At 36.5% G+C, this 24347-nt stretch overlaps 2 protein-coding genes across 4 annotated transcripts; one reads left to right on the top strand and one right to left on the bottom strand.

Annotated features, from left to right (window-relative positions):
• Nucleotides 1–7151: 7151 nt before the first annotated feature.
• CFAP210 (cilia and flagella associated protein 210) lies at nucleotides 7152–19117 on the bottom strand. The gene is made up of 9 exons (XM_026685056.2): nucleotides 18915–19117; nucleotides 17042–17259; nucleotides 16435–16608; nucleotides 16153–16346; nucleotides 13550–13706; nucleotides 11262–11401; nucleotides 9237–9429; nucleotides 8645–8809; nucleotides 7152–7811 (listed from the first exon to the last, which is right to left on the bottom strand). Exons 1-9 carry the CDS (start codon nucleotides 18979–18981, stop codon nucleotides 7473–7475), a joined length of 1647 nt encoding a protein of 548 aa, XP_026540841.1. The 5' UTR covers nucleotides 18982–19117; the 3' UTR covers nucleotides 7152–7472.
• A 95-nt stretch (nucleotides 19118–19212) lies between these two features.
• Nucleotides 19213–23790, top strand: PHOSPHO2 (phosphatase, orphan 2). 3 transcript variants are annotated; one of them, XM_087949757.1, is made up of 3 exons: nucleotides 19213–19237; nucleotides 20735–20825; nucleotides 21413–23790. In XM_087949757.1, the coding sequence occupies exon 3, from the start codon at nucleotides 21435–21437 to the stop codon at nucleotides 22158–22160; it is 726 nt and encodes a 241-aa protein (XP_087805883.1). In that variant the 5' UTR covers nucleotides 19213–19237; nucleotides 20735–20825; nucleotides 21413–21434; the 3' UTR covers nucleotides 22161–23790. The 3 variants fall into 3 exon arrangements, with proteins under 3 accessions (XP_087805883.1, XP_026540840.1, XP_087805884.1); XM_026685055.2 differs by lacking the exon at nucleotides 19213–19237 and adding an exon at nucleotides 19317–19445; XM_087949758.1 differs by lacking the exon at nucleotides 19213–19237 and adding an exon at nucleotides 19523–19645 and having other exon boundaries at nucleotides 20740–20825.
• Nucleotides 23791–24347: the final 557 nt, after the last annotated feature.

The following is a 24347-nucleotide window of genomic DNA, read 5'->3' as shown; positions in this document are numbered from 1 at the left end:
TGCAAATTTTTTACAGGTATCTTCCGATCTTCTGTCATCACTCGGATCTTGCACAGGTCTCCTCTTTTACAGGGCCATATTTACAAATTGCAGAATATATAGTACAGCGTTAATCATAGCCTATATTAATATCATCAAGCACAGTTAGATAATGCAAACCTGGAAAATAATTTCCATGGTATTTTAAGACTGAATATTTAAATTAATGTGATAACCTGGTTTAAAACTTGAGTTTTACTTTAGTATACAGGCAGTTGCTATTCAAACTATTGCAATAAGACTAGATATTTTACTGTTTCAGTTGAAGTTTCTTATTACAAAAGTTGAAAGAATTAGTTTACATACCCAATAAAGAAGTGGACAAGAGACAATCGTAGAAATTTCTTTTGAGCTTAAATGTCTTGTAATCAATCAGATTATTTGTCTTAAGTGTATAAATATCCTATCAGATACATAATGATAATCTCTGTAGAGTAAAAATGTTCCTAATCGTTTCAATAATCTTTAAGAGGAAAATACTGTTATATTTACCATATTCTTGTAGAAACCAAAATATTTAGGTTTAAAGTGTTAGTGCGTGGTTAATTTGTTTTTTGTGATGAGGTACAAAATTAAAGTTGCTAATTTTCATGAAAAGCCAATTAGTTTCAAGTGGTTGTTCCACAACTGAAATTCCTTCATAACGAAGGTCAAAATGATATAATTAACATGCTATTAAGGGTAATTTTAAAAAATATTTTTAAAAAATTAAACAAGGTTTGTAGCTTCGATTTGACACCAAAATCTTGTGGAAGAATACAGTGGCAGACACTTCCATATTGCTGCCTAAAAATTATTATGTGGTTATTGATCATTAGAAATTGAGCTCTACTTAAGGGGAAGAGTGTTTCAGAAGCAACAGATCTATAATAAAAATAGCAAGATGAACACTTGGCTTTTATATTGTAGAAACTCGTCATATGCATGACAGTTTCAGATAACATTCTCTGGGTCTTCAACTTTATTTTAAATTAATAGTCAAATTTGTGTAAAACTTCATGAAGGTGCCCATATGATAGAATAAAATTTAGTCTGGTTTTATATATGTATTTCTGTCTTGTATTTGAAAGGCCATAATTTACAATTTAATGATGAGTCATTGTTAAGTATAATGACTGATTCGAAATTTGGATTGTGTCAGCCTTATGGCATTATTGCAAGACTGATCATCTTTCTTTAAATTTGATGGGTTTTTTTTGCTGTGTGCAATGTCCATAACTATAATCCACCCATTTCCTTCAAAAAATATTCTGTATAATCAATGTTTAATGCATTACATCAAGACCCCAACATTCACCTGTATGTACTATAGTGCTTTATAAGAGTGATGATGCAGGCCCAAACACAACAAATAACATGCAACCGAAGAAAGGACATATTTGCTAAGTCTTTGAGATTTAAGTCTTTTATCCCATTTCTATATCGATTTGCACATTTTTAAAGTGTACGTGAAAATGTACACAGTTATCCTGATTATATATGTATTTTTGTAGTAATTTTGCCTAGTATAAATATTTTTGCAAACAATTTTACCTAATGTGCATTTTTGGCATTTTCACAAATGTGTATGCATTTTTGTATACTGATTTGATTGTAGAACTGCATTGCAGAATTCAGTGAAATACAGATACAGAAGTAGCTACATTTTCCCCCCACAAAATGCTTCAGGAAATCTTAATGCTGGTGTGCATTAAAATGTGAACTGAAGAAATTTCTCATCTCATACAATTCTGCCATGCAATAGGAAAGTCCTGAGATTGTTTTTATGATAATGTAGGGATCTGGAACAGCTTTACTAACTTTAATTACAGTATCTTTGACTATGTGTGTTTGTGTTCATCAATTTCACCCTAGCTAAGTGTTTTGGTTGTACCATTGTAGCCCCCCTTCCCACACAAAATAGATGGCAGGTGTTCTGGAACTGATGCTGAGGTCCTGCAGCCTAATTATATACATTGAGCTGTTTCATTACAGCAGCAATTCACAAGTTCAGGCTCAGAGTAATTTGATGCTATTTCTTTGTGCAAAAAATCCCAAGTCATCTTATAGAATCTTTCCTTGATTATTGAAGGAAAATCTTTCCTCAATTATATTATTCATATATGTGAGGAGTTTGTGTTACATTACAATACATCCACTGTATTTTAAAGTTACGTTGTTATTAAGTGAAATCCTTATGTACCACAAAGTCCTGTCATCAGTTATCAACAAATATTTTCTCAATTGCCTTTTATCTAAGTTTGGAAAAGTTTGAAGTTTCAAGAAGAAAGTTGGGTTACTTCGCTTTTCAGATAGCAAAGCATAAAAAGAAAAATAAACCCTATTTCCCAAAGCCAGTTTGGTGTTGCTATATATATATATATATATAGGTCAGTCCAGAGATCAAGATACTTAATGGGCTAACAAAGTCTCACTGGTAGCAACAGCTTAAGTGTCTATACCAGAGTTGAGGTACTAGGGTTGTGAATGTGTTGCTGCAGATTTGTTTCCATTTTTCACCTTGATAACTAACATAACTTCTACTCTTGTGTTTTTGGCAATGATCTTAGAGGTGTCAGATTTCTGTAGCCTGCTATATTGCCAGTATCCTTGGGATTTGGTTGATTTTCATACAGATTGATGTGAAAGACCAACTGTGATTCATATTCACCCATTCTGACTCTTCATCTAATACTAAAGTTGGGAAATGGGTTCTTCACCTATCTAGGGCTTCTGTCAAAAAGTTGGTCTCCAAATGCAGAATTCCTGACCTTGAAAAACCGGCCTCTGTCATGCTTATTTAGTTTTATATGGTAAAAATTTTTCCCATCTTTTCTGCAATTAGATAAATATGGGAAAGTATCAGACCCCAATTTAAGCATGCAGCCCACAGAGAGTTTAGGCAAAAGCCCTGCTTTTTCACCCTTGGAAATATAAAGCCTGAGGAAAATTCTACCACTGCGCTGTTTCTGCACACCCATTTGTAAAACAGTTATGGAAGGCCTTTTAAATCTCCGCCTGTCTATTCGGAGTTTCCCTGTCTGGAGCTCTCAGTTGTTTCCCAAAGATACAGTAAAATTCAATTTTTCCTGTCTGAGATGGAATGTACTGTATGACCCATTTAAGTTACAGGCTTGATGAAAATAGTATTCCTGTACATTAGTTTTAATCAGGATGTCTGCGTATTGGTAAAAAAGGGATTGAGTGATTTGACTGAAACCATCCAAACTGATCAGGCTTTACATTTTGAATACGTCTATGTGTGTTCAAGCAGATGCTCTCTTCAAATGGGATGAGTTCTGCTTCTGGGTGAATCTGTTTCCTGTTTTCCCATATGCTGGAATTGCACAGAAACCAGGAAGAATAAAGAGGTTACTTGTAGCTCATTCAACAGCTTGCCTAAGCCACATGACCCATTTTCATTGCAGATATCTTCTTTCTCAAACTACTAGAGCTTAGTCTTCAACATTCCTTATTGAGAGCCTAAAAGAAAAAAGCTTTCATCTTGTTCTAGAAAAGTCCAAATGTAGTTTTGTGAAGGCATTTAACATAGATTACATTCTTTTTTCATGTTTACTATATTTTTTTCTTTATATTTTTAATTTAGATAAAATCTTTTTATAAAAACTCTTAACAATACGGATTACTGATGGAACAAATACATAATCTTCAGTTGTATAAGCAAATTAAGATGCACAGGCAAAAGGCTAATATAAAACTGACAATAAGTTTGTTTACATAGCAAACTTTTTAAAATTAAGAAAGCCAGTAACAAGCATTTTAGTTGTATGTCATTAAAAAAAAACCTGCTTTCAGCAGAAGCAGATAGGGTTTCAAATAATTCATACAAATATTAGTTGGAAAAGCAGGCAATTTATTATACAAGGAACTTGCTTGCCTTCTCCAAGTTATTTCTTCATAGTACACGGTAGCAAGATGTGCCCATTGGATTTAGTGTCTGCAGTGTGGGAATTTTAGATTCACCATTTGTGTCTCTATATCTCAAAGGGATAATAAAGGTTTGCAGTCAGAGTTCTAAAAATACAGAACACTGGGGGGAAACTTTAATATGATTGCAATAACTGATTAAAAAGTCGGTTATAGATTTTGCAACATGCAGTGCATGTTTATAGAAATTTTGATTATTTTTAATTACATATAGCCTCTTTTGCATATACTTCTGTAAAATTGCAAAGACAAAATGTATGTTAATTTTAGTGTCTTCACTTAAATGTATTTTTTAACTGTGAGTAACTGAACCATGATGAGTTTGTATTTAGTAAACACTGTACCAAGTGGCAGTCTACAGGGGTGTATGATCAATTTGTTGAAAGGTTCTTTTTCTGGATAACATAACTCTGTTGGTTTTGCCTGCAGAGTAGAAAATCATGCTTTTGGACAGTTTTATAGTTTGTAATTCTCATCTGGGAAAGATGTGAAAATGTGAATGCTTCATATGGAACATGTAACTTGTATATTAAAAGTATTTTGAGAATCTTAAAGCTGTTTTTATACTCATTTATCACCATAGTTGATATTGTTGAAGGAGAGATGTGCTTTAGATACTTGCTCATGAAGCAAAATCTATATGTAGACAAAATGCTTGACATTTCTATGCTAATTCTGCTTTGTTGTTTTCATACTGCTTACAACTCCGCATAATGTTAGACTTTAGCAAGTTGTCAGTCTAATAAGTAAAAATAAACTCTGAATTAAATGGCTTTATAAGTAGGCATTAATAGGACTATAGCATCATTCCTTAAATTGGTCTTCAACTCATCAACAGAAGGACATTTTCTTGCAGGTGGATAATTTATATTTTTCTGATAGGATTCTGGAGTTGTGTTGGCTGTGGTGAACCGGAATAGGTTAGCAGAAATTTGAAACATTTGAGTGTAGTCCTTTTTTCCAACCTAGCAACTAGTCTTTAAAAAAAGACCAAAAATAAAATGGAAGATTGTAAGATTAATGAATGCCCCAAGAACTCTTAAAGTGAAGAAACAGTAGCTGAAAGCCAACTGAAAGATCAGAGTAAGTCTTCTTCTAAATCTGATTGTTAGCAAATGTCATGAAGAGTTTTCTTGTAAGATACATCTAGAAACTTATGTTTGTTGCATAAGTTATTTTGTCATACTAACAGAAAATAAAGAACAATGTACAATATTAGTGGACATCCAATTTTACTCGTTTTAAAATACAGCGCTTTCTCCCAGTACATTGCTTTCAACTTTTTTATTTAAAATATTTTAATGGTTCAGATAACATTGTATCATTGAGGTTGCCTATTCAATGGGCTGAATGAGGGAAAACATGCTAAAATTTGTTCCAGGCAAAGTAGCAGTGCTCTTGGACTCAAGAGAGCTTTAGCCCATTTCTTCTACTAAAGAAAACTTCGTCATTTGGGACTACTTGATGCTCCATTGAAATGAAATTTACAGATAGCAACTGTGATGCGCAACCTGAGTTGGTCAAAGCTGACAAGGTATCGCATCCAAACTACTCCAATTCACTCTGCATGGGGCTACCCTTGGAAAATGGTTGCAAAGTATTGCAATTAGCCTAACTACTGTGAGGGTCTAGGATCATATTACAGTTTTATCAAAAGGTCTGCACTGATGACCTACTGCTTACACAGCACTATTTAAGATAATGGTATTAAACATCAAAACTTTGGGCCTATGAAACCATTTCTATTACAAATACCATGTTTCTCCAACAATACACCCCCCCCAAATAGGAAGACCCAGCATGTTTTCTAGGCATAAAATGAAATTAAGCCCCTCCCCCCCAAATTTAGGCCTAGTTTTAAACATGCGATATTGGGGGGGAAGGCGGGGGGGAACTTGACATTCGGAGTGCCCCGCGGGCAGCTATGCCTCACCATCAGCCGCCCCTAACACCATGGTGGAGCACGGAGGGCTCCCTTACCCCTCACCCGGGTCAGCAGGTGGGCGGCATCGGCATGGATGTCCGGCAGCGTTTCAGCCGCTTCTCAGGCCTCCATAACTTCCACGGTTCCCACCGGTGCTGGTGCCTCTCTCGCCAGCGCCGTCTCCAACAACAGCGTCTGAGTCGCTCCCGCTTTTCCCGTCCCCTTAACAGGGGAAAAAAAAAGATTTTGAGGTACCTGGGAGCGCCACGCACTGTGTTTTGGTTTAATCCCGAGCAGCTGGGTAGGTGTGAGAAGAGCCGAGCGAGCGTCTCTGCTGCTGCTACCCTTGGTGCTCCAGCCTCGGGCTCTGCAAGTTTGCAAAAGTCCCGGTGCGCAGCCCGTTCCTGCATTCCAAGCGCCCAGGCTGAGCTGCAGCTGTCCCTCTCTCACCAGCGCCGTCTCCAATAACAGCGGTAGCAGTGGGAACCGTGGAAGTTACGGAGGTGGCTCCCCCACCCGAGAAGCGGCTAAAATGCTTCCACGGTTCCCGCCACTGCTGCCGCTGTTGGAGACGGCACTGGCAAGAGAGGGACAGCTGCAGCTCGGCCTGGGTGCTTGGAATGCAGGAATGGGCTGCGCACCGGGACTTTTGCAAACTTGCAGAGCCCGAGGCTGGAGCACCAAGGGTAGCAGCAGCAGAGACGCTCGCTCAGCTCTTCTCACGCCCACCCAGCCGCTCGGGATTAAACCAAAACGCAGCGCACGGCGCTCCCAAGTACCTTAAAATCTTTTTTTTCCTGTTGTTACAGGGACGGGGGGAAAGCGGGAGCGACTCAGATGCTGTTGTTGGGAGATGGCGCTGGTGCATGGGGGGGGGGGAGAAATTCATCCCCGAAAAGACGTCCTAGCCATTTTTTCGGGGCTCAAAAAAAATAAGGCCCGGCCTTATTTTGTGAGAAACACGATAGGTGCAGTTGTTATGTGCAGGAGAGACCTTTTGAAGCCAAACTTTGTGGCATGAGAGACTGGAAGACTTCTATATACTGAATCTCTCAGACAGCAGAATGTATTCCTTTGGAAGTTAATATTTAGTCATTAAGAAAATCTGTAGAGAAATATCTTTTTGCCAGGTTTTTAATGACTGACTGACAAGCATTTTATGTACTTACTGAATTTTGTTCCGTCCTGAGTATTTGTTGTAGTAGAAAATCAGGTATAAATCACACAGTAATACAAAGGAAGACTCAATGGAAGAATGAAGGATGCTACTGAGGATCAACTACATTTTATTTCCAACCAAAAGTTTTAAAATAATCAAGTAATTTGTTCCATAAATTACAAATAAAATGTTAAGTTAGAATTATGAATTAGAATTTCACTACAATTATATTTCTTTTTAAACCTTGCATAATTTTCATTCTGCTTGAAAACATACATGGTTTCGTATCAAGTTTTCTGAGCTTTCTGCAAAGACAGCTATATCAAGCTACAATTTTTATTATAAACTTGCTTTTTATTCTACTTTTCACTATTTGGATTATGAAAAAGATGTTACATTTCTATTTTATCCATCCAAATGGTTTTACCATGTAAATCCTAATCGTGCTTTAGTATGATCATATTTTTGTTCGTTTAATAGCTTCATTTCTTGAGCTGTTTCGCCTATGTAGGGTGGCTGAATAGGCTGCTTCTCACAACAATGTTGATCTTCATTATAAGCTGGGCCACTGAAAGTAGGAATGCCTTCATGCAGTCCTTTGAGAAGTGGGTAGAGATTCTGAGTAGTCTTAGATTGTTCATCAATTATTTTCTTTCCATATTTCTGGAATTCCTGCTCCCTGTATAATGCAATCACTTCTTTCTGTCTAACGTATTCAGCATCCTCCTGCTTCTCATTTTCTCCTCTTGCTATTTTTTCAGCCTGTATTGGGAAATTTTTTTTAAAGCATATACCGTATATGTGTGCTAATCCTTGTAGAAATCTTTTTTCTTTGAACCCAAGCCCAATACATGAGTGCAGTATAAAAAAAATTAATCAAAAAAATAAATTTGCATATCAAACATATAAATTCATATTACAAACAAACTTGCTTTTAAGCATTTTGAGATTAGCTTTATAGGCTGCAATTAAAATATGTTCTTGCACAAATGACTGGAATACAAGTTAAACTTCATGTCTTTTTGGATGCAAAATATGAGAAATTAAAACTTCTGTATTGGGGTCTTAGGTCTTGACATTTAAATCACAAGGTCATTCATCTTTATGGATTGCCAGTAAGATTGTAAGCCCTGTTAGTTTTAATAATTGATATGCTTTGTTGTTTATTTTAAATGTCAGCCAAAATTCCTTTATGAGATTATCAAAATTTACTTCCATTTAGAAATGAGGCATGAATAGTCTGCAAACATTTATAGTGCTGTAAAGATTACATGAAAAGGAGAGTTCTCTCTACAAGTTGTTTGACTTAATTCAATCCTGGGATTCTTTGATGGGGAAGAAAACATATTTCTGTGATCTCTGGCTCTGATATGGAGATGGTCTTTTTTTAATGCATTGTACTAATCATGATCCTGGTCTATTATACTGTAGCTGTAATGTTATCTGAGGATGGGAAGTTCCCTTTAATGTATTTGCACAACCCAAATTGGAAATAAAGCTTTGCCTGATACGGAAGTATCCTTTCACCTCCCTAGGACTGAACAGAAATTTTATAAGTTGAAATACTTTCAAAGTATTATAATATATATACTTACTATCTGTGCGACATGAGCTTCTTGCAATTTTAAGTTTGCACAATAATTTCTATGTATCTTATCCTTCTCCAGTTCTTGATAGATCCGGTCTGCTTCCATCAGTCCAATAAGTAATTTTTGACTTTCCAATCTCTCCTCTTTTTCTTTTTCTTCTTTCATTTTTATCTGAAATAAGACAATCTTATCTGCATCCTCTAATAAAATCTGAAAACTGATGACTGTGTAACGTGCTACAAAATAATTAGTTGCCCTGATTCTGTAATACCTTGGGCAACCCTTTCAGTACTTCTATTTGAAAGAAAATGCTATTATTTCAATTAAACCTGCTCCATGCAAGGTAGCTCAGGACAGGTCACTATACACTTGGAACAGTGTAATTTTAAAAGCTGATTACTATGCAATAGTGCAAGGGTCTTCAAACTTGGCAAGTTTAAGACTTGTGGACTTCTACTCCCAGCATTCCTCCTCCAGTCATGTTAGCTCAGGAATTCTGGGAGTTGAAGTCCACAAGTCTTAAACTTGCCAAGCTTGAAGACCCCTGCGATAGTGGAACATGTCAAAAAGAATACAAGTAACCTGGATTTTTTCTTACCACGTTGACTCTGTGTTCTGCAATGGATTTCAAATCGGCCTGGAGTTTTTCTTCTTTAGCTTGCTCCTCTTTAGCTTGCTCCTCTTCTTTCTCTGCAATTTCTCTTGCAATACGCTCATCTTCATCACCCATCTTCTTTTTCATTCGTGCTAAAAGGCGGTTAGTAATCCTTTCCCTTTGCTCTTCCATTAATCTGTAATGGTTCAGTACTTACTGCCTTGTATGCTAGCAGAGTCTGAAGTATCACTTTGATTCTACACTGGATAGAAAGCAGTCTGAAATATACCTTAATTAAATTTCACAGTGGATAGAAGCCACTTTCTGTTAGAAGAGGGAAGCCCCAATTGACACAGACAGCTCCTGTCTCTTTCAAGAAATAGGAGTAAATACCATTCAGAGAATGACAATAAGGATACACAGGAATTCTTCACCCACCAGAATAGATGACTGACGGGTGCAGCTTATTATCTATAAAGCAGTCTCTTGTGAGTGGCTTGGCAAAGAAGAGTGGTTGCTTATTTGTACAATAATTATATATCACTACAAATACCTCCATTTTAATCCAGAAATAAATTATGCTTCTACTATACAAATCGTGAAATTGAGTTGTAGAGCAGTTTGGATTTGAATCAGAAGATACACTTTGGAATGTATGAATGTAGCATCTGTCTGCAACTCATAAAAGCAGCTGTGTCTGTTTTCAGGCCTTCACAACTGCAATCCTAGAAATGTTAATGAATCACAGACTGCTTTCTTGTGTACTGTGGAGTATGCATTGCTCTGATAAACTGAATTAACAGTATAAATGATTGGAAACTAATTGTTGAGAATATGAGCTTTAGGTAGTCCATTTTATTTTACTATCTCTATTTATTATGAAGGTTGATTATAAAAATACAACTTTACAGTTTACTTCAGGCATTTATTGGGCCAGCAAAGCCTTAGCATGGAAAGGAGTTTGCTTTCCTAATTTGATGCTCACTAGAGATACTCTGTGTAAATGTACAATATCTACCTTTCTTAGCCAATATCTAGAAGGGTATGGGTCATAATCTTACATATCTGAAAGACCAAGGTTGGAGAAGAATGAGCTTAACAAATGATTCAGGAACTCCATATTGATGTCCTAACTGAACAAAGAACTTTTGTGCAACTCCCAATTTTTATATACTAGCATATACAGTGCCATACCGATGCAGCTGATTTTGGATGATATGTTCTTTGACTGCATGAGGTCCTTGCACCAGTGAAATACATTTCAATTCAATTTCCATTTCTTCTGCAGTCCTTTATGCTATCACTACCATATTCCTCAGAGTTCCTCAATCATTCATGGACTTCCCAGAGGAGCAATGAACAGGAGGGGAATCAATAATGCACTCAGTGAATGGAACTCCAAGGCAATTTCTCAATGGAATCCAGCCATTATTTGTATCATATCTTAAAAGGTTCAGAAAATTAATCTTTTATGTTTCATAAAATGAAAAGTAAAGACTGTTAAATTTAGCTTCATTCCTGCCATGTTGTTTTCTTCGCAACTGTAAGGAGGAATGGGTCACTGCCTTCTGGGACCACTTTTCAACTTCCCAGTCTAGTCTATCATCTCCTTCTGGTCTCCCAAAATCTGCCTAGTATTTTCAAGATTATCGAAGGTTGGCTACACACGACCATCTTTAGTAAAGAATGAAGTAAGTATGCCTGAAAAACATTCAGAATTGCCCTGTGTCCAGTAAGTATCCTTTGATACTCTCCAGATTTATTTGCAGAACACTCTCAACAGCTCCCAGGATAGCTACAAGAAGTATGGTGTGGAAGAAGAACACAATGTTTTGAAATATCTCAAATGTTTTTTCTCTAATACAGAATATTTTGTATACTTGTGGTCTTCAGTCTGCTAAAATGTTACATGTTTGTAATATTAAGGAGACCTACAATAGAATCTCTACAGGAAGGTACGTAATTATCTGGAAAACTGCATCTTTATTTTTAGTCATGCATTTTAATTTAATCATTATTTTCATGTACCTGCATAACTCTTCTTCTTTTGTTTTCTTCAACTTATCCATTGCTTGCTTTGCTTTAAAATGTATTCGAATTCTCTCATCCTCCTCTTCTTGTTTTTGTTTTTCTATAGCTTTGAGAGTTACCTGGTCAGCAACATATGCCTTTAAAATAATAAGACAAAACTAAACATTCACTTCATTGCCAAATTCTCACTCTCCCAATTCTTAGGTAAAGAGTCTCTGAGTTGCAGCTTTCAATGGCATTGCTTTGTTGCTACATGCAATTAGTATTTTTCTTGTTTACTACTTTAAGTCTTCCAGCATAGCTCTTACTCATATGTAGAATTAAATTTAACCTAATCCTTCACATTGATGGAGATAGAAAATTTGAATTCTTCTAAAACCAACAAGCAGAACTCAAAGACATATTTGAGGGAAAAGTTGCTGAAACAAATTTGGATAAGATTTTGGAAAATCAAAGGAAAAGACGGGGAGGCGGTAGAGAGAAGAAAGGATCAAGAATGCTAGGAGGAGAGAAATTATAATTAAGAGATTTTTGGAGACTTTTTAAAAAATAATTAAAATTGTTATAATACCAGAAGCCTAAAGGATAGAGAAGAGCTACAACAAAATGTGTGTGTGTGTGTGGTGGTGGTGGTGGTGGTGGGGGATTTCTAGTCCTTAAATCTTTGTGCCAGAAAAAAAAGAGGCCACTGCCCCGGTGAAGGGCAAAAAAGAACTGGAGATTGAGTTTATAACAGACATAGTAAAACAGTAGTTAGAATGCAGTATTGCAGGCTCACTCTGCCGACTGTCACCTGTTCAAGGTTGACTCAGCCTTCCGAGGTGGTAAAATGAGGACCCAGACTCTGTAAACCACTTAGAGAGGACTGTAAAGCATTGTGAAGCTGTATATAACTCTAAAGTGCTATTGCTCTAGCCACCACTAAATTGTTTTAATTAGGTGACTTTGTCTTGGCTCAGCTGATGGTATTTTTTCTTATTATTTCAAGACGGAGGATGAGAAACAAATTTATCCATCGAGAAAATGAAAGGGTACTGGGAGAAAAACTTGAATTTAGGAGCTGAAAGCAACAAGCAAATACATTTCTAAGGTATTCAGAACGAAAAGGCAGGAAAGCAAACAAGCTTAGCCTTTTAAATAACAGGAGCTTTAGATGGGATCAAAAGGAAAAAAGCATAATGCTTTAAAATCTGATTAGCCCCATGCTGTGTCTGCACACTATTCTCCCTTCTTAAGACTGCTTCCATGTCTGTACTTTCTTGGCCACAAGACAAGTCATGGGTGCAGACCTACTAAACCAGTATCTCTCCCTTTATATTACATGCCTGCATACTGATAAGATCAGACAGGCAAACCCCTACAATCTGCAACCTTTTCTGATTTGCATCTCACAAGTTAATGTGTCAAGAGATGTCAATTCAAGTAAAATTCAGGAATGTAACGCTGCTTGAAATAACTCCATGCTAGCTAAAGAGTTAGGTAAAGTTCTTTTGGTGTACCAGAACAAAGAACCACGGTGATATAATGATACATTATGTAGTCGGAAAAAACTGCTAATGCTCCATGGTATTTGCTGATGCCCTTCTCAGTTCTTCCTTTCGTTATGGAGGAAAAAAAGAGAACATGAAGCATAGTATGCATTTCTAAACTCAAACAATGAGAACTAAAAGTATTTTGTGCTGCTTCAACAAAGTCTGCAAGACTTGCTGCCCCTGCAAGAAAGAAGCAAGCAATGAACATGCCATTTTACACATATATAAGATTTTAGAAACTGCAGGCAACTCCCTGCAAAAATATAATTAAATATAAAATCTATTTTATATATAGGTGAAACTATATACTTGCTGGCAGGGGATTGGATATTGTAGTTCAACAGTATTTCCCACCATTTAATCTATGGCAGAAATTACTATTACTGTCAAAAGACTCATCGATTTTGAATCAATGTCTGAATTTTCAAATCTCTCACTTCCCCAGAATGTAGACCTTTGATCATGCACCGTTATCAATTCTTTTTCCAGTTTTAGAAACAAATGTCTGAATAACTTGGCAAGAGAGTATTCAAAATCAGCACCCCTAAAAGTGTTGAATATTATAAGGATTGAGAAGTGTTCTTTCATTTAGCATAGGCAGCCTATGGCAATCTGATAATTTGGATTATGCTCCAATTATGCTCATCAAGGATTATGAGAATTGTCAGCCTAAATATCTGGAAGGCTGCAGTTTCTTATCTCTACATTGCAACTAATGGCCAAGTATTTAGTTATCAGATTCTCACAACATACCAGATGGGCTTGTCTTCGTTTAACCTTCTGTTCACGTTCTGCTTGCTCTTTTTCCTGCATTTCCAAATGATATAACTTGGTCAACTCCAGAAGTTCTTCCCTTTCTTTTTTCTCTTCTAACTTTCTTATGTTTGCTAACCGTTCATGCTCCTTTATCCTAAAAAAGAGAATGAGCATTTATGGACTAAAGTAGGAATGGGGAGTTTATGGTTCTCCAAATATTGCTGAACTTTCAGTCTAATTATCACCAAGATTCCTTTACAAGTGATATTGAAATCTCCAAAACTCAGACCTTTTTCAGTTCCTAGCAAGTTATTTTTGGGAGGAGAGTAATTTTTGGCAGGAAGGAAAAAATGTGCATATTCTGCATTAGTACACTACTTACATCCAAGTTGGTCAAAGCCATAATGAGCAATTTATGTCTATGGATGATCATGGTATATAGACTATAATGGAAAAACGTGAAAGAAATACAGGGTAAAGAGCATGAGGGGAAGGATGTAAGCGATCTGAATGAAGAATGGGCTAGTCTTTTGGAGGTGACAAATGCAGGCATGGAGATCAAAGTGTAGATTTAAGTATGAATACATTTTGAATGAAAAAGCTAAAATGTTTTAGAAAAGGTGAATTGGTGTCATCTAGACTGCTGTGCATGTATACGAAATCATAAAATTCATAGGCTGCTGATATCTGCTTATTATGATCCAGAGTATTATAATAAGAATAGCATGAAAAATGAGTTTGGGGAACAATTGTCCAACATTCTAAATAAATGATCCCGATGAATCAGTTACTGTGCAAGGTAACATAATTAGATAGACAGGAACAAGGCCAGAACATAATAAAAATTATTAGGCCGTTTCAAGATCCATTAATGATCAATGAATATGTAATTTTAAAAATAATTGTTCTGAATAAGTGGATGAAGTATCAAACATACATGAACATGAGAATGATTCTCAAAGCATAATTTGTTCATCATGGAAAACTGTTAGAAGATGAGGGATCTGAATCTAAGAGTGATTAATCTGCCAGTAGTAAAATGTTGAGAAAAAAGAATATTAAGGAGTTCTGAAGGACAGGACATTATTTGGTAATTCCAAGAGAGGATCTTGGTGGGAAAATAAACAAGGAAGGAAAAAAGTGAAAGAAAGTAATGCACAAGCAACTGTAGAATAACTGGAGAAGAAAATAAAACACCTGTGTGGAAATTTTTAAATCTCCCAGCAGAATGAAAATAAACTTGATTTTAAGAAAGAGTATGTAGAAGCTGGTTACAATGAAGTGAAATAATTATTTTACCAAGTGCCACTGAATTGGTAGGGCTATGCTAATAGGAATGATGGCATGATGAAGAAAAATATATGTAAGTAAATGATTACTGAAAATATTGAAGAAATGAACAAAGTATTCTATCATTTGTATTTGGAGGAAAAATATAGTTGCAAAGAATGTTGCCAAAGAGAGCAAGGAATGGTTAAGGCTAAAAAAAGGTAGGAAAAATACAAAGCAATTCTCACAAATTAAAATTTTTGGAAAGTGAAAAGGGCTGAACAAGAGAACTCAAGCAGACTGCAAAGTTACCTTCTCATCACTATCATAACTGGATAGTCGCTTTATAAGGCAGTTGTTTAAATGAAGTATACTGTATGTGGTCTCTTGCACGTAATGGAAATAGTCAAAAAAGCCAAGGTAACTGGGCATAAGGACATGCTTCTGCCCATTGTGTTATATGGAAATGCAAGTAGGATATGTCAAGGAAAACAGAAAAGTAAACAATGCAGTGAGAATGAGATATGTAGGAAAACATGTATAGTAAAAAAAGATCACATAGGAAAAAAAAGTATGAAATTTAAAGAGAAAAGACAACAAATGAAGCATTAAGTGTTTTTCAAAGATGGAAAACTAGGGATAATTAATCTTAATTAGCTAGATGTAATTAGCTTTCCTTTTCTCTCACACCTTGCCTTTATAGTTTATTTACTACAGATAGTCTTCGACTTACAAGTTTGTTTAGTGACTATTCAGTTACAATGGCTCTGAAATAAGTGACTTATGACCATTTTTCACCCACATTTATGGCCTTTGCAGTGTCCCAGGGTCATGTGATCACCTTTTACAGCCTTCTGAGAAGCAAAGTCAATGCAAAGCAAAGTCAATGAGGAAGCCAGATTCACTTAACTGTGTTGCTAACTTAATTGCAGTGATTCACTTAATAAGTGAAAGGCAGGGAAAGTCATAAAATGGGACAAAATTCACGTAATTGTCTCACTTAGCAACAGGCATTTTGGGCTCAGTTGTGATTGTAAGTCAAGAACTACCTGTACTTGTTCGTTTTCTGCATGTCACCTAAAGTTGCAACCCTGAAAGAGCCTGGTATGATTGGTGGCTATGTACACAAGAGGATACTGCAACAGCTGCTCATTTAGAAAGTGCCTGAATGAAAGTTTGGGTTTTTTGTTTTGGTCATTAGCATTAGTGAAAAGGACATGCAGTCGTCAGGGGAGGAAAACCCTAAGTACTAAAACAGCTTAATTTTTATATTGTGTTTAAGGGGGAGAAATAGTTTTACTTGGCAGAGAATATATTTGTATTATATTTACTGTGCCAGCTGATCATTAGCAGTCTGCAGTCTCTTCATGTGCTGTATTTTATCTTTTTCTTCTTGCAACTGTACAGCTTTTAGACGGTCACGTTCTATTGCCTCATTCCTGCTTTTGTACAAATTTTTGTGTTGCTTTTTAAATTCAATCTGAGCGTCTCTTTCCTTTAAAACTTCAGAATATAATAAGGCTCTCTGTAAAAGATATGTTTCATGTTTAACAGTCTTCTACACTACAACATGGACAAAAATTAAAAGGAAGAAAAAATGTAATCTATATTACATGAAAACTTTTCACTCTATCGTTTTCATAATACTGTTGCAATTTGGCTTCTTCTATTTTCTCTTTTCGCTTCTGTGCTTGGTATTTTGCTTCTTCAAGGTCAACCTTTCTTTTTTCTTCCTCCTCTCTCTCTTGCCGTACTTTTTTGCCTTTCAGTTTTTGTTGTGACATACCCTGTGATGAAAGTATAAATAATCTTATCAGGGATATTATTTAAAAAAAAGTAGGATAAGTTTTAAAGATATGAACAATACTTACATAGTTTTAAATAAAACCATACCATTGTCTTAGAAGTATTCCCTTCTCATGGGAATAATTTTACCAGGATGTGATGGGTTCTCTATTGTTCTGTTTCATAGAACATTTGTCATAAATTCTGATGACAAAATGAAACCATATTCCAACTTAGTACGTTATGTTCTATCTTAGAAAATCCCAACTCCCACAAGGGCAGAGCTTGCTAAGAGATGCTGCTTTCATCATTCTGATGAAAGTAGCAACGGCCCTCAGATGCCACTACAGAGATAAGCAGTAATACTAGTTCACTCTGTGAACAGATACATTTCAAGTGAAGTTGAAAGCATTAGCATTCACAAATTCTTCTTACTGCAATAGTGTGGGTCCAATTTTTCACAAGTGCTTGAGATTTTAAGTGCAAATCTTTCCGTGCTTTCTTTTCAGCAAGAATCTGTGCTGTTTCTCTTGCACGAGCAGTGAGACTGTCTTGAATTCTTTGCCATTCTGCTTTGGGCAAAATGGTTATCTGGTGAAGATCTACTCCCACTGGAAGAAATATCCCCTCCATCACATCATCTTCATCATTTGCTGGGCAAAATAAAAATAAATTAAATAAACAATGTGTTAGAATGAGTGCCCAAACTCTTGTAATTAACTTTATTAGGTGTTTATTTTTTAAGCTATGTGTATCTTTGTTTTTAATTGTTTTATTTTATAAACTACTCAGCATTGTGACAAATTAGGTGGTTTATAAGATCATTACATACACATTAGAGCCAGTTTGGTACAGTGGTTAAGATGCTAGCCTAGAAACCAGCAGATTCCCAATTAATTCTAGTCCTGCCTTAAGCATGAAAACTGGCTAGGTAGGAGGTGAAAACAGGATTCTATATATTCATCACCCTGAACTAATCAAGGTGAGATAAAAATTATATATATGTGTGTGTTTGTGTGTGCGTGTGTCCACACGTGTGTGTGTGCACACATACCTTTGTACACAAATCCTTCTTAACAATGGCTTTAACAAGTCTGCAACTATGCCTATATTATGTATGTACCAAATTTTACAATTAAAAATGAAATATTTTCATTCAGAAGCAACCATTTGAATTTTTGTCCCAAAAGATTTAATGAAGAACAGGTACGATAGAGGGAAAGGGAATGTGTCATGCTTTTCCACCCCAATGGACAAGGAGCAATGGTAATATGGTACCTGATACAGTGGATATAAAGTGTACATACCTCTTAAAATGCCAGGTTTTTGATATGTAAAAAAAAATCAGACTAAGGCAAATCACTTCAGAATTTTTCCCACAAAAGTATATAGACTTGCTATATCCACTATAACTCTGAGCATAGAATGAAATTTGAAAATCAGTCAGTAACCTGATCTTATTTTCACCTGGAAATTCTATGTATTTTTCTAGGAACAAGGGCATTCATTCCATATAGAATCAACACGAAACAGAAATGGAATTACTTTCAGTGGTCTATTTTCTACACACTACAACAATTTGAGACGTCTCACTAGTTACAACTGGGAGGCATGGCTGCAATATTATGCATCAGATGAAAACTTATAGCTTAATTCAACTGAGGGTGTTAGTCTGTATCTTACACCAAAAAGTAGCTCATTCACTAACTCATAGCTAAACAAAGTTGACTTACACCAGTGTTTTTCAAACTTGGCCACTTTAAGATGTGAAGACTTCAATTCTCAGAATTCCAAAGCTGGTATGCTGAGAATTTCCCAGCCCAAATGTAGGTTGGGGAAATCTGGGAATTGAAGTCCACACATCTTAAATTGCGAAGTTTTTTGTTTTTTTTTTTTTTGGGGGGGGGGGGGAACCACAATACCAACACTGTATTAATTATCCAATATTGTGTGGAACAGTGTGTAAGCCTTTCAAGGTCCTCTTAAGGAAGTCTGACGGATCGTATTCTTTTTCTCACCCTGGCAGAGCAGACTGAGGAAATAAATCAATCGGTGGGCGGAGATACTATAACGGCATCCGTTGAGCTCTGGCTCGCGCGCCCAGCGATCCTCCCTCCAATAAAGGAGCATATTATTGTAGCCCGAGCTTAAAACGAAGAACTTGAGCACTGATTGAGCATTGATAATGTTATCCAGTTTGGGGAACGAGACGTCTGCAAAAGGAAACAACCCAGGCTCGGAGACCACCAAGGGCCGCTCCAGCCCCCCCTCCTTCCCTCTGCTTCCCCCCCACCCCGCGTAAACTCACGCGTAGCCTCTCGCATCTGTCCCTTGCGCCTGCCGAATCGTACCTCGGGGCGAAACATCGCCCCCATAGTATTGGGAGTGGTGGTGGGGGGGAAGAGGCCGCCCCGAGACGCCCTAACGGAAGCAGCGCGAGGCACCAGGGTGTTCTGCGGTTGCCAGGCAACCGAGGAACGGCTGCTTGGCGAAGTTACGCGACGCTCTGCTGTGGGGGGGGAGGGGTGCGAGACTTGTTTGGGTGTTCACGTGATCTGGCGTGGCCAAGACGTTGCAGGGCAAGTCAGTCGGGTCGGGCGTCGAGGTAGACGCCGGGAGGCCGCCTTCCCGGTTCTCTCCCTCTCTTTTTTTTCCAGGCTAGGGCCGGCTGGATTCTTCTCTCTTCCGCCCGTTTGTGCGGGCTGACAGCTTCTGCCCTCACCGCCTCGCTCTCTCGCTCCGTCCCCGGGCTTGGGCCGAAGCCGAGAGGGCACGGTCGGAAGACGGGCAGCCTCCGAGGGATAGGTCTGCTGCGGCGCCCCCAGGGCCGGTGGCCCAGGCAAGTCCTCTGGCCGGCTTTTGGCCTCCTTGTCGGAGCCGTTCAATTGCCTCGCAATGAGTGGCTGCTGTGCGCGCGAGGAGCCTTGGCGCGTCGTTGGCGGCTCTTCTTCCCACGGCGTCCCTGGCAGCGTTGCTCCCCTAAGATTCCCCGCCAAGGAGCCATCTGACGGGTTGGTGGCTTTTGTAAAGATAGCGATCGTACGAAAAAGGACCTTAAACCGTCTCTATAGACTGCTGCGGGCAGTGGAGAAGCTTAGCGAAATACGGGTCCCTTTAATTAGCAAGTGTGGCCTTTGCTGCATAGATTCTCACCTGGCGGATGACCTTTCCATCTGCTAATGCTTGGCAAAGCTTTGAGCTATTTCTGACTGACATGGCATTCTCGTCCCTGCAGAACAAGATGAATTGCTTCTCTGATAGTTTACATTTGCCAGACTGTCCAGGGTTTGCAAATGGAACGAGTATTTTTGTGGATCGTATAACTAAACGTTTGTTTTTAAATGTAAATGTATTTGCTCCACTGACTGTAAATTCAGGAGAGTGCAGATGTTCATTCTGTTCTTTGCCCATTTCTAAAGAGAGCCAAAAGCAAGTCAGATTCCGTGATATATTAATTGCCCATACATTTCTTTTACGGCTTGCTTTGATCTTGTATGCTACAGTATTTTTTGAAAGTGATTTACATGACAGAATATGGGCCTCATTGAGTCCAGGCATGTTTGGTGAATTTCAAAGACAATTGAAACTTTTCAGTCAAATCTCATCTTTTAGCCAAGGTTTTTGAAAAAGTAAAATCCATACAATGAGAATGTAAAGTCAGCTACATGTTAATGTGATGATGAATGTCTTCTAGCTCTAATAGTTGACATCCATTTTTATTCCAACATATTTTGATGAAACCTGGTTGGAGGAAAGTTATTAAGCTCTTTCATTTAAAATCCCATGCTACAAATGGGTTCAAGGAATTGATGTTTCTGAAATATCTAATATTTTAGATATTCTTATGATGTGTAGAATCTGGCTTTTGTTTGATAATAGAGTCCCCTTTGTTGCATACAGTTATCTCATTATATTGTGGTATTCTAAACTATGAAATAATGTGAGCTTTGTACTTTGTTTATCCACAAACTTCACAGCTTGCGATTAGCCTAATTTACCTTTAAGCTGAATCTTGTCTCTTTACCAAGTTTATTGATAAAATGTACAGGGAAAAACTCTGTCTTTCTGGGTTCATTCAAGCCTGATCAGAATAAGAACATACATTTTCTTCTCTCTGTCTCTGTACAGTTAAGTGGCTTGCAAGCATTTTCTGGCAGAACTGAGATAAATTCACTATATTTGATTTACTCCAATGAATTCAAGTTTCAAACATCATCCAGTGAGTATCATTGATTTATTGTACATCTATGTACATCTCTCTTATCTCTATCTGTGTCAGTTCTATACTTTTTGATAATATAATCAAATACCTTGTCTTTGAATTTTTGTATTGACTGATTATTACTTTATAAATATATGCTATCATATATAGGTAGTCCTCACTTAATGACAACTCTGCCCAGAATTTTGGCCATAAGTTGCTGTGATGGTTAAGCAGATCATGTGGCCTGTCTTGATTTTACAACCATTTTTACAATGGTCATAAAGTGAGTCACCATAGTTGTTAAATTAACCACAAGGTCATTAAGTGAATCCATTTTCCTAAATGGGCATTTTTTTGCTGGAAACTGTGCAGCTGGTCATAAATGTGAGCCAGTTGTCAAGTGCCCAAAATGAAATCACATGACCATGGTGTGGATGTGCTTGTGTGGGTGCATGTTAGTCCTAACTTCAAGGATGGGTCATAAATATATATATCAGTATTAGTTTTCTAGCTAAAATTTTCTTTTTAAGGCTATCAAATAAAATATGATTATATAAATGATTTATTTCATTCATAATTAAACTATTTTTTTTCATTTCCAGGTTATACTTATATCCAGCAACAATGAGATTTCTACTGGTTTTTGATTTTGATCATACAATTGTAGATGAGAACAGTGATAGCTGGATTGTTAAATGTGCACCGGGTTCAAAACTTCCTGATGAAATCAAAAACTCCTATCAGAAGGGACACTGGACAGAATACATGGACAGAGTTTTTAGATATCTGGGAGATAATGGAGTAAGAGAAGAAGATATGAAAAGAACTATGACAACAATCCCATTTACTTCAGGAATGATCAATCTTTTAGATTTTATTGGCAAACACAAAGGTTTTTTTGATTGCATAATTATATCAGATTCCAATACTGTCTTTATTGACTGGATTTTAAAAGCAGCAAATGTTTTTCAACTATTTGATGAAGTGTTTACAAACCCTGCAAGTTTTGATAGCTTTGGCTATCTTTCTGTAAAGAATTGTCATATCCATGATTGTACAAAGTGCCCCATAAATTTGTGTAAGAGGAAAGTTTTAGAAGAATTTTTAGAAAGCAATTTCACGTCAAGAGTTAAATACTCACAAATTGTATATATAGGTGATGGTGGGAATGATCTGTGTCCTGTAATGTGTTTAAAAAAGAATGATGTTGTTATGCCACGCCATGGGTATATTTTGGAGAAAATGATTTCTCAGTTAGCTCAGGATCTTGCTCCATTGGAAGCATCAGTTCTTGTTTGGTCTTCTGGTCTTGAGATTCTTGCCTACTTAGAATTGCTCATAAAAGAATAGTTCCCATTTAGCTTAACAACAGCAAATTGGTGCTAAATTGACTTTCTCATAGTAGAACCCTTTATGAATATTAGAAAAATCACATTTTATTTACATCATTTTGTCTTCCCTTTTCTTGTACAAAATCAAGTTAGTAGGATGAATAATTTAATGAAGCAGATGCCAAAATTATTATTAAATATAATAGTCATCTGTGTCATTTCAGATGAACTATTAAGGTTTGTTCTATAACATATGATGGTAAGTTTTGTTTAATTATACATTGGGCATCCATTTGGCCTGTGGCATGATAATATACATTCAAATTGGCTCTTACCAATAAAGAGGAAAAAGGAAGCAAATCCCATTATGTGAGTGGAAATCCCACTCAAATAATTGCCATCATTTGCTGCTTTTCAGAAAAATAGCAGAACATTATTTCTTAGAATTGAAAAACACCCATAGTCCTGTAAAACTATATAGATCCAGGTTATTTTTTGAAACCAATGCAACAGTTGGTTGCAGTTTAGTGGTATCAAACCAAAAGAATGCATACATAAAAATAAGCTCATACCCATGTTTCTCCTATTTACCAAATATATTCTACATCAGTCAATCTGGTTAAAGGTAATGCACCAATACAAATAAATGTAGGCAATACCGAATACTGTTTAATACTATCTGGTTTAACTGTCCATAGAAGTGTTGGTTATATCTGCAAATAAACCATAAGAATGCAAATGAGATGATGCAGCGAGAGAAGTGTATTTCTTTTCATAAGCAAAATACTTTATATGAATCCGGTTCAATTCTGTGCATGTTTACTAAGAAGTAATCCCTAATCTAGGCCAGTGGGATTAATTTCTAAACAAACTGCATATTGAAGCCTTACAAAAATAATTATGTAAAATGAAGGGTATGTCAGCGCCACAAAGATAAAATCACTGTTTCAATCTATTGCTAAGGCACCACATTTATCTTTGCTAATACCTGTGAGGTATAATCTTTCTTTTTATGTAATTTTGTTACAAATATGAAGATGTTGGAAGAGGAGGAGTGTATTGGGCTATGAGCAAAAATATGACATTCTCTTTTTCAACGTGTTATTAGGAGTCATAAGCCTTCATAAGCTAAAACTCCGTTCATGACAAGCTATGCCTTTTAATAAAATTAGAAAATGTGCTGCCAAACTCCTCTTAATGTGAAAGTTATATCTGAAAGTTTTGAAAAGGGGCATAAATTGATGAGCAGTTTTGTGTTGGTCTTTAGCCTTTGCGAAAAGTGAATGTGTGAAAATTGGTTTAATATGTGGAATTGTATATATGGATAATGTATTTTTTTAGTTTAAAATTAATGAAGAGAAGATAAAAAAAATTAGCTCAATATTAGCTGGCTTTCAGATATTAATTTATGTTGGTCTTAATGAATAGGATATTTATCTGCTAAAATTCAGATATTGAGTTCATTTGATATAGTAAATAATGAATTTGCTTAGAAATCCATATTTCACTTGTTATTCATTGAAATACTATGTGCCTACTACAACTTTTGGAATATGTGTATTTAAAATAATGATTAATTTATCCCATTTGTAGTTTTTATTTAAGATGTATGCTTATAAAGATAATAATTAAATATTTTATTATTGAAACTACCTGTTAAATATTTTGCCTTAACTGTAGAATATAGTGATTATATAATCAACAGAAACAACATGCTGTATTGGACCTAACAGATGTTTAGCCGATTAGTATAAAAAGAACATTGGTTTTCTATTTCTTCCTCTTTAGGGGGATATATTAAAGCTTTTTCTAACAAATTCTTCTCCCCTAGTTTTAATGAAGCTTACATTGCATTCCTTCCCACTATAGATGAGGACCCTATTATATGGTCCACAGATCTGCTTATTTGATAAATGTGAATGCTGATTTTAACAATTACCTTGGCCCATGGATTATAGTTTGTGCTTTCAACCATTGTGCACCCTTCATGGGTGATTTATAATTGGAGTATCAGAGTACTGCTATTTATTATTGAAATAATTCATATGGTTGCCCCATCTCAGAGCAGTGACTGGGTTGGAATAAAAGGTTAAAAGCCAACAGTTATAAACAATATCTCATGACTCTTGAAGGAAATACTGGTAATACATTCTGATCTTAAACTCATTATCAACAACAGTGCTTTCCTAATCTTCTGATCCAAACA

Source organism: Notechis scutatus, chromosome 1, assembly GCF_049901735.1.
Source record: "Notechis scutatus isolate UNSWTSFEM ecotype Mainland chromosome 1, rNotScu1.2, whole genome shotgun sequence".
Taxonomy (NCBI): domain Eukaryota; kingdom Metazoa; phylum Chordata; class Lepidosauria; order Squamata; family Elapidae; genus Notechis; species Notechis scutatus.
This window is presented reverse-complemented; position numbering and strand designations above follow the sequence as displayed.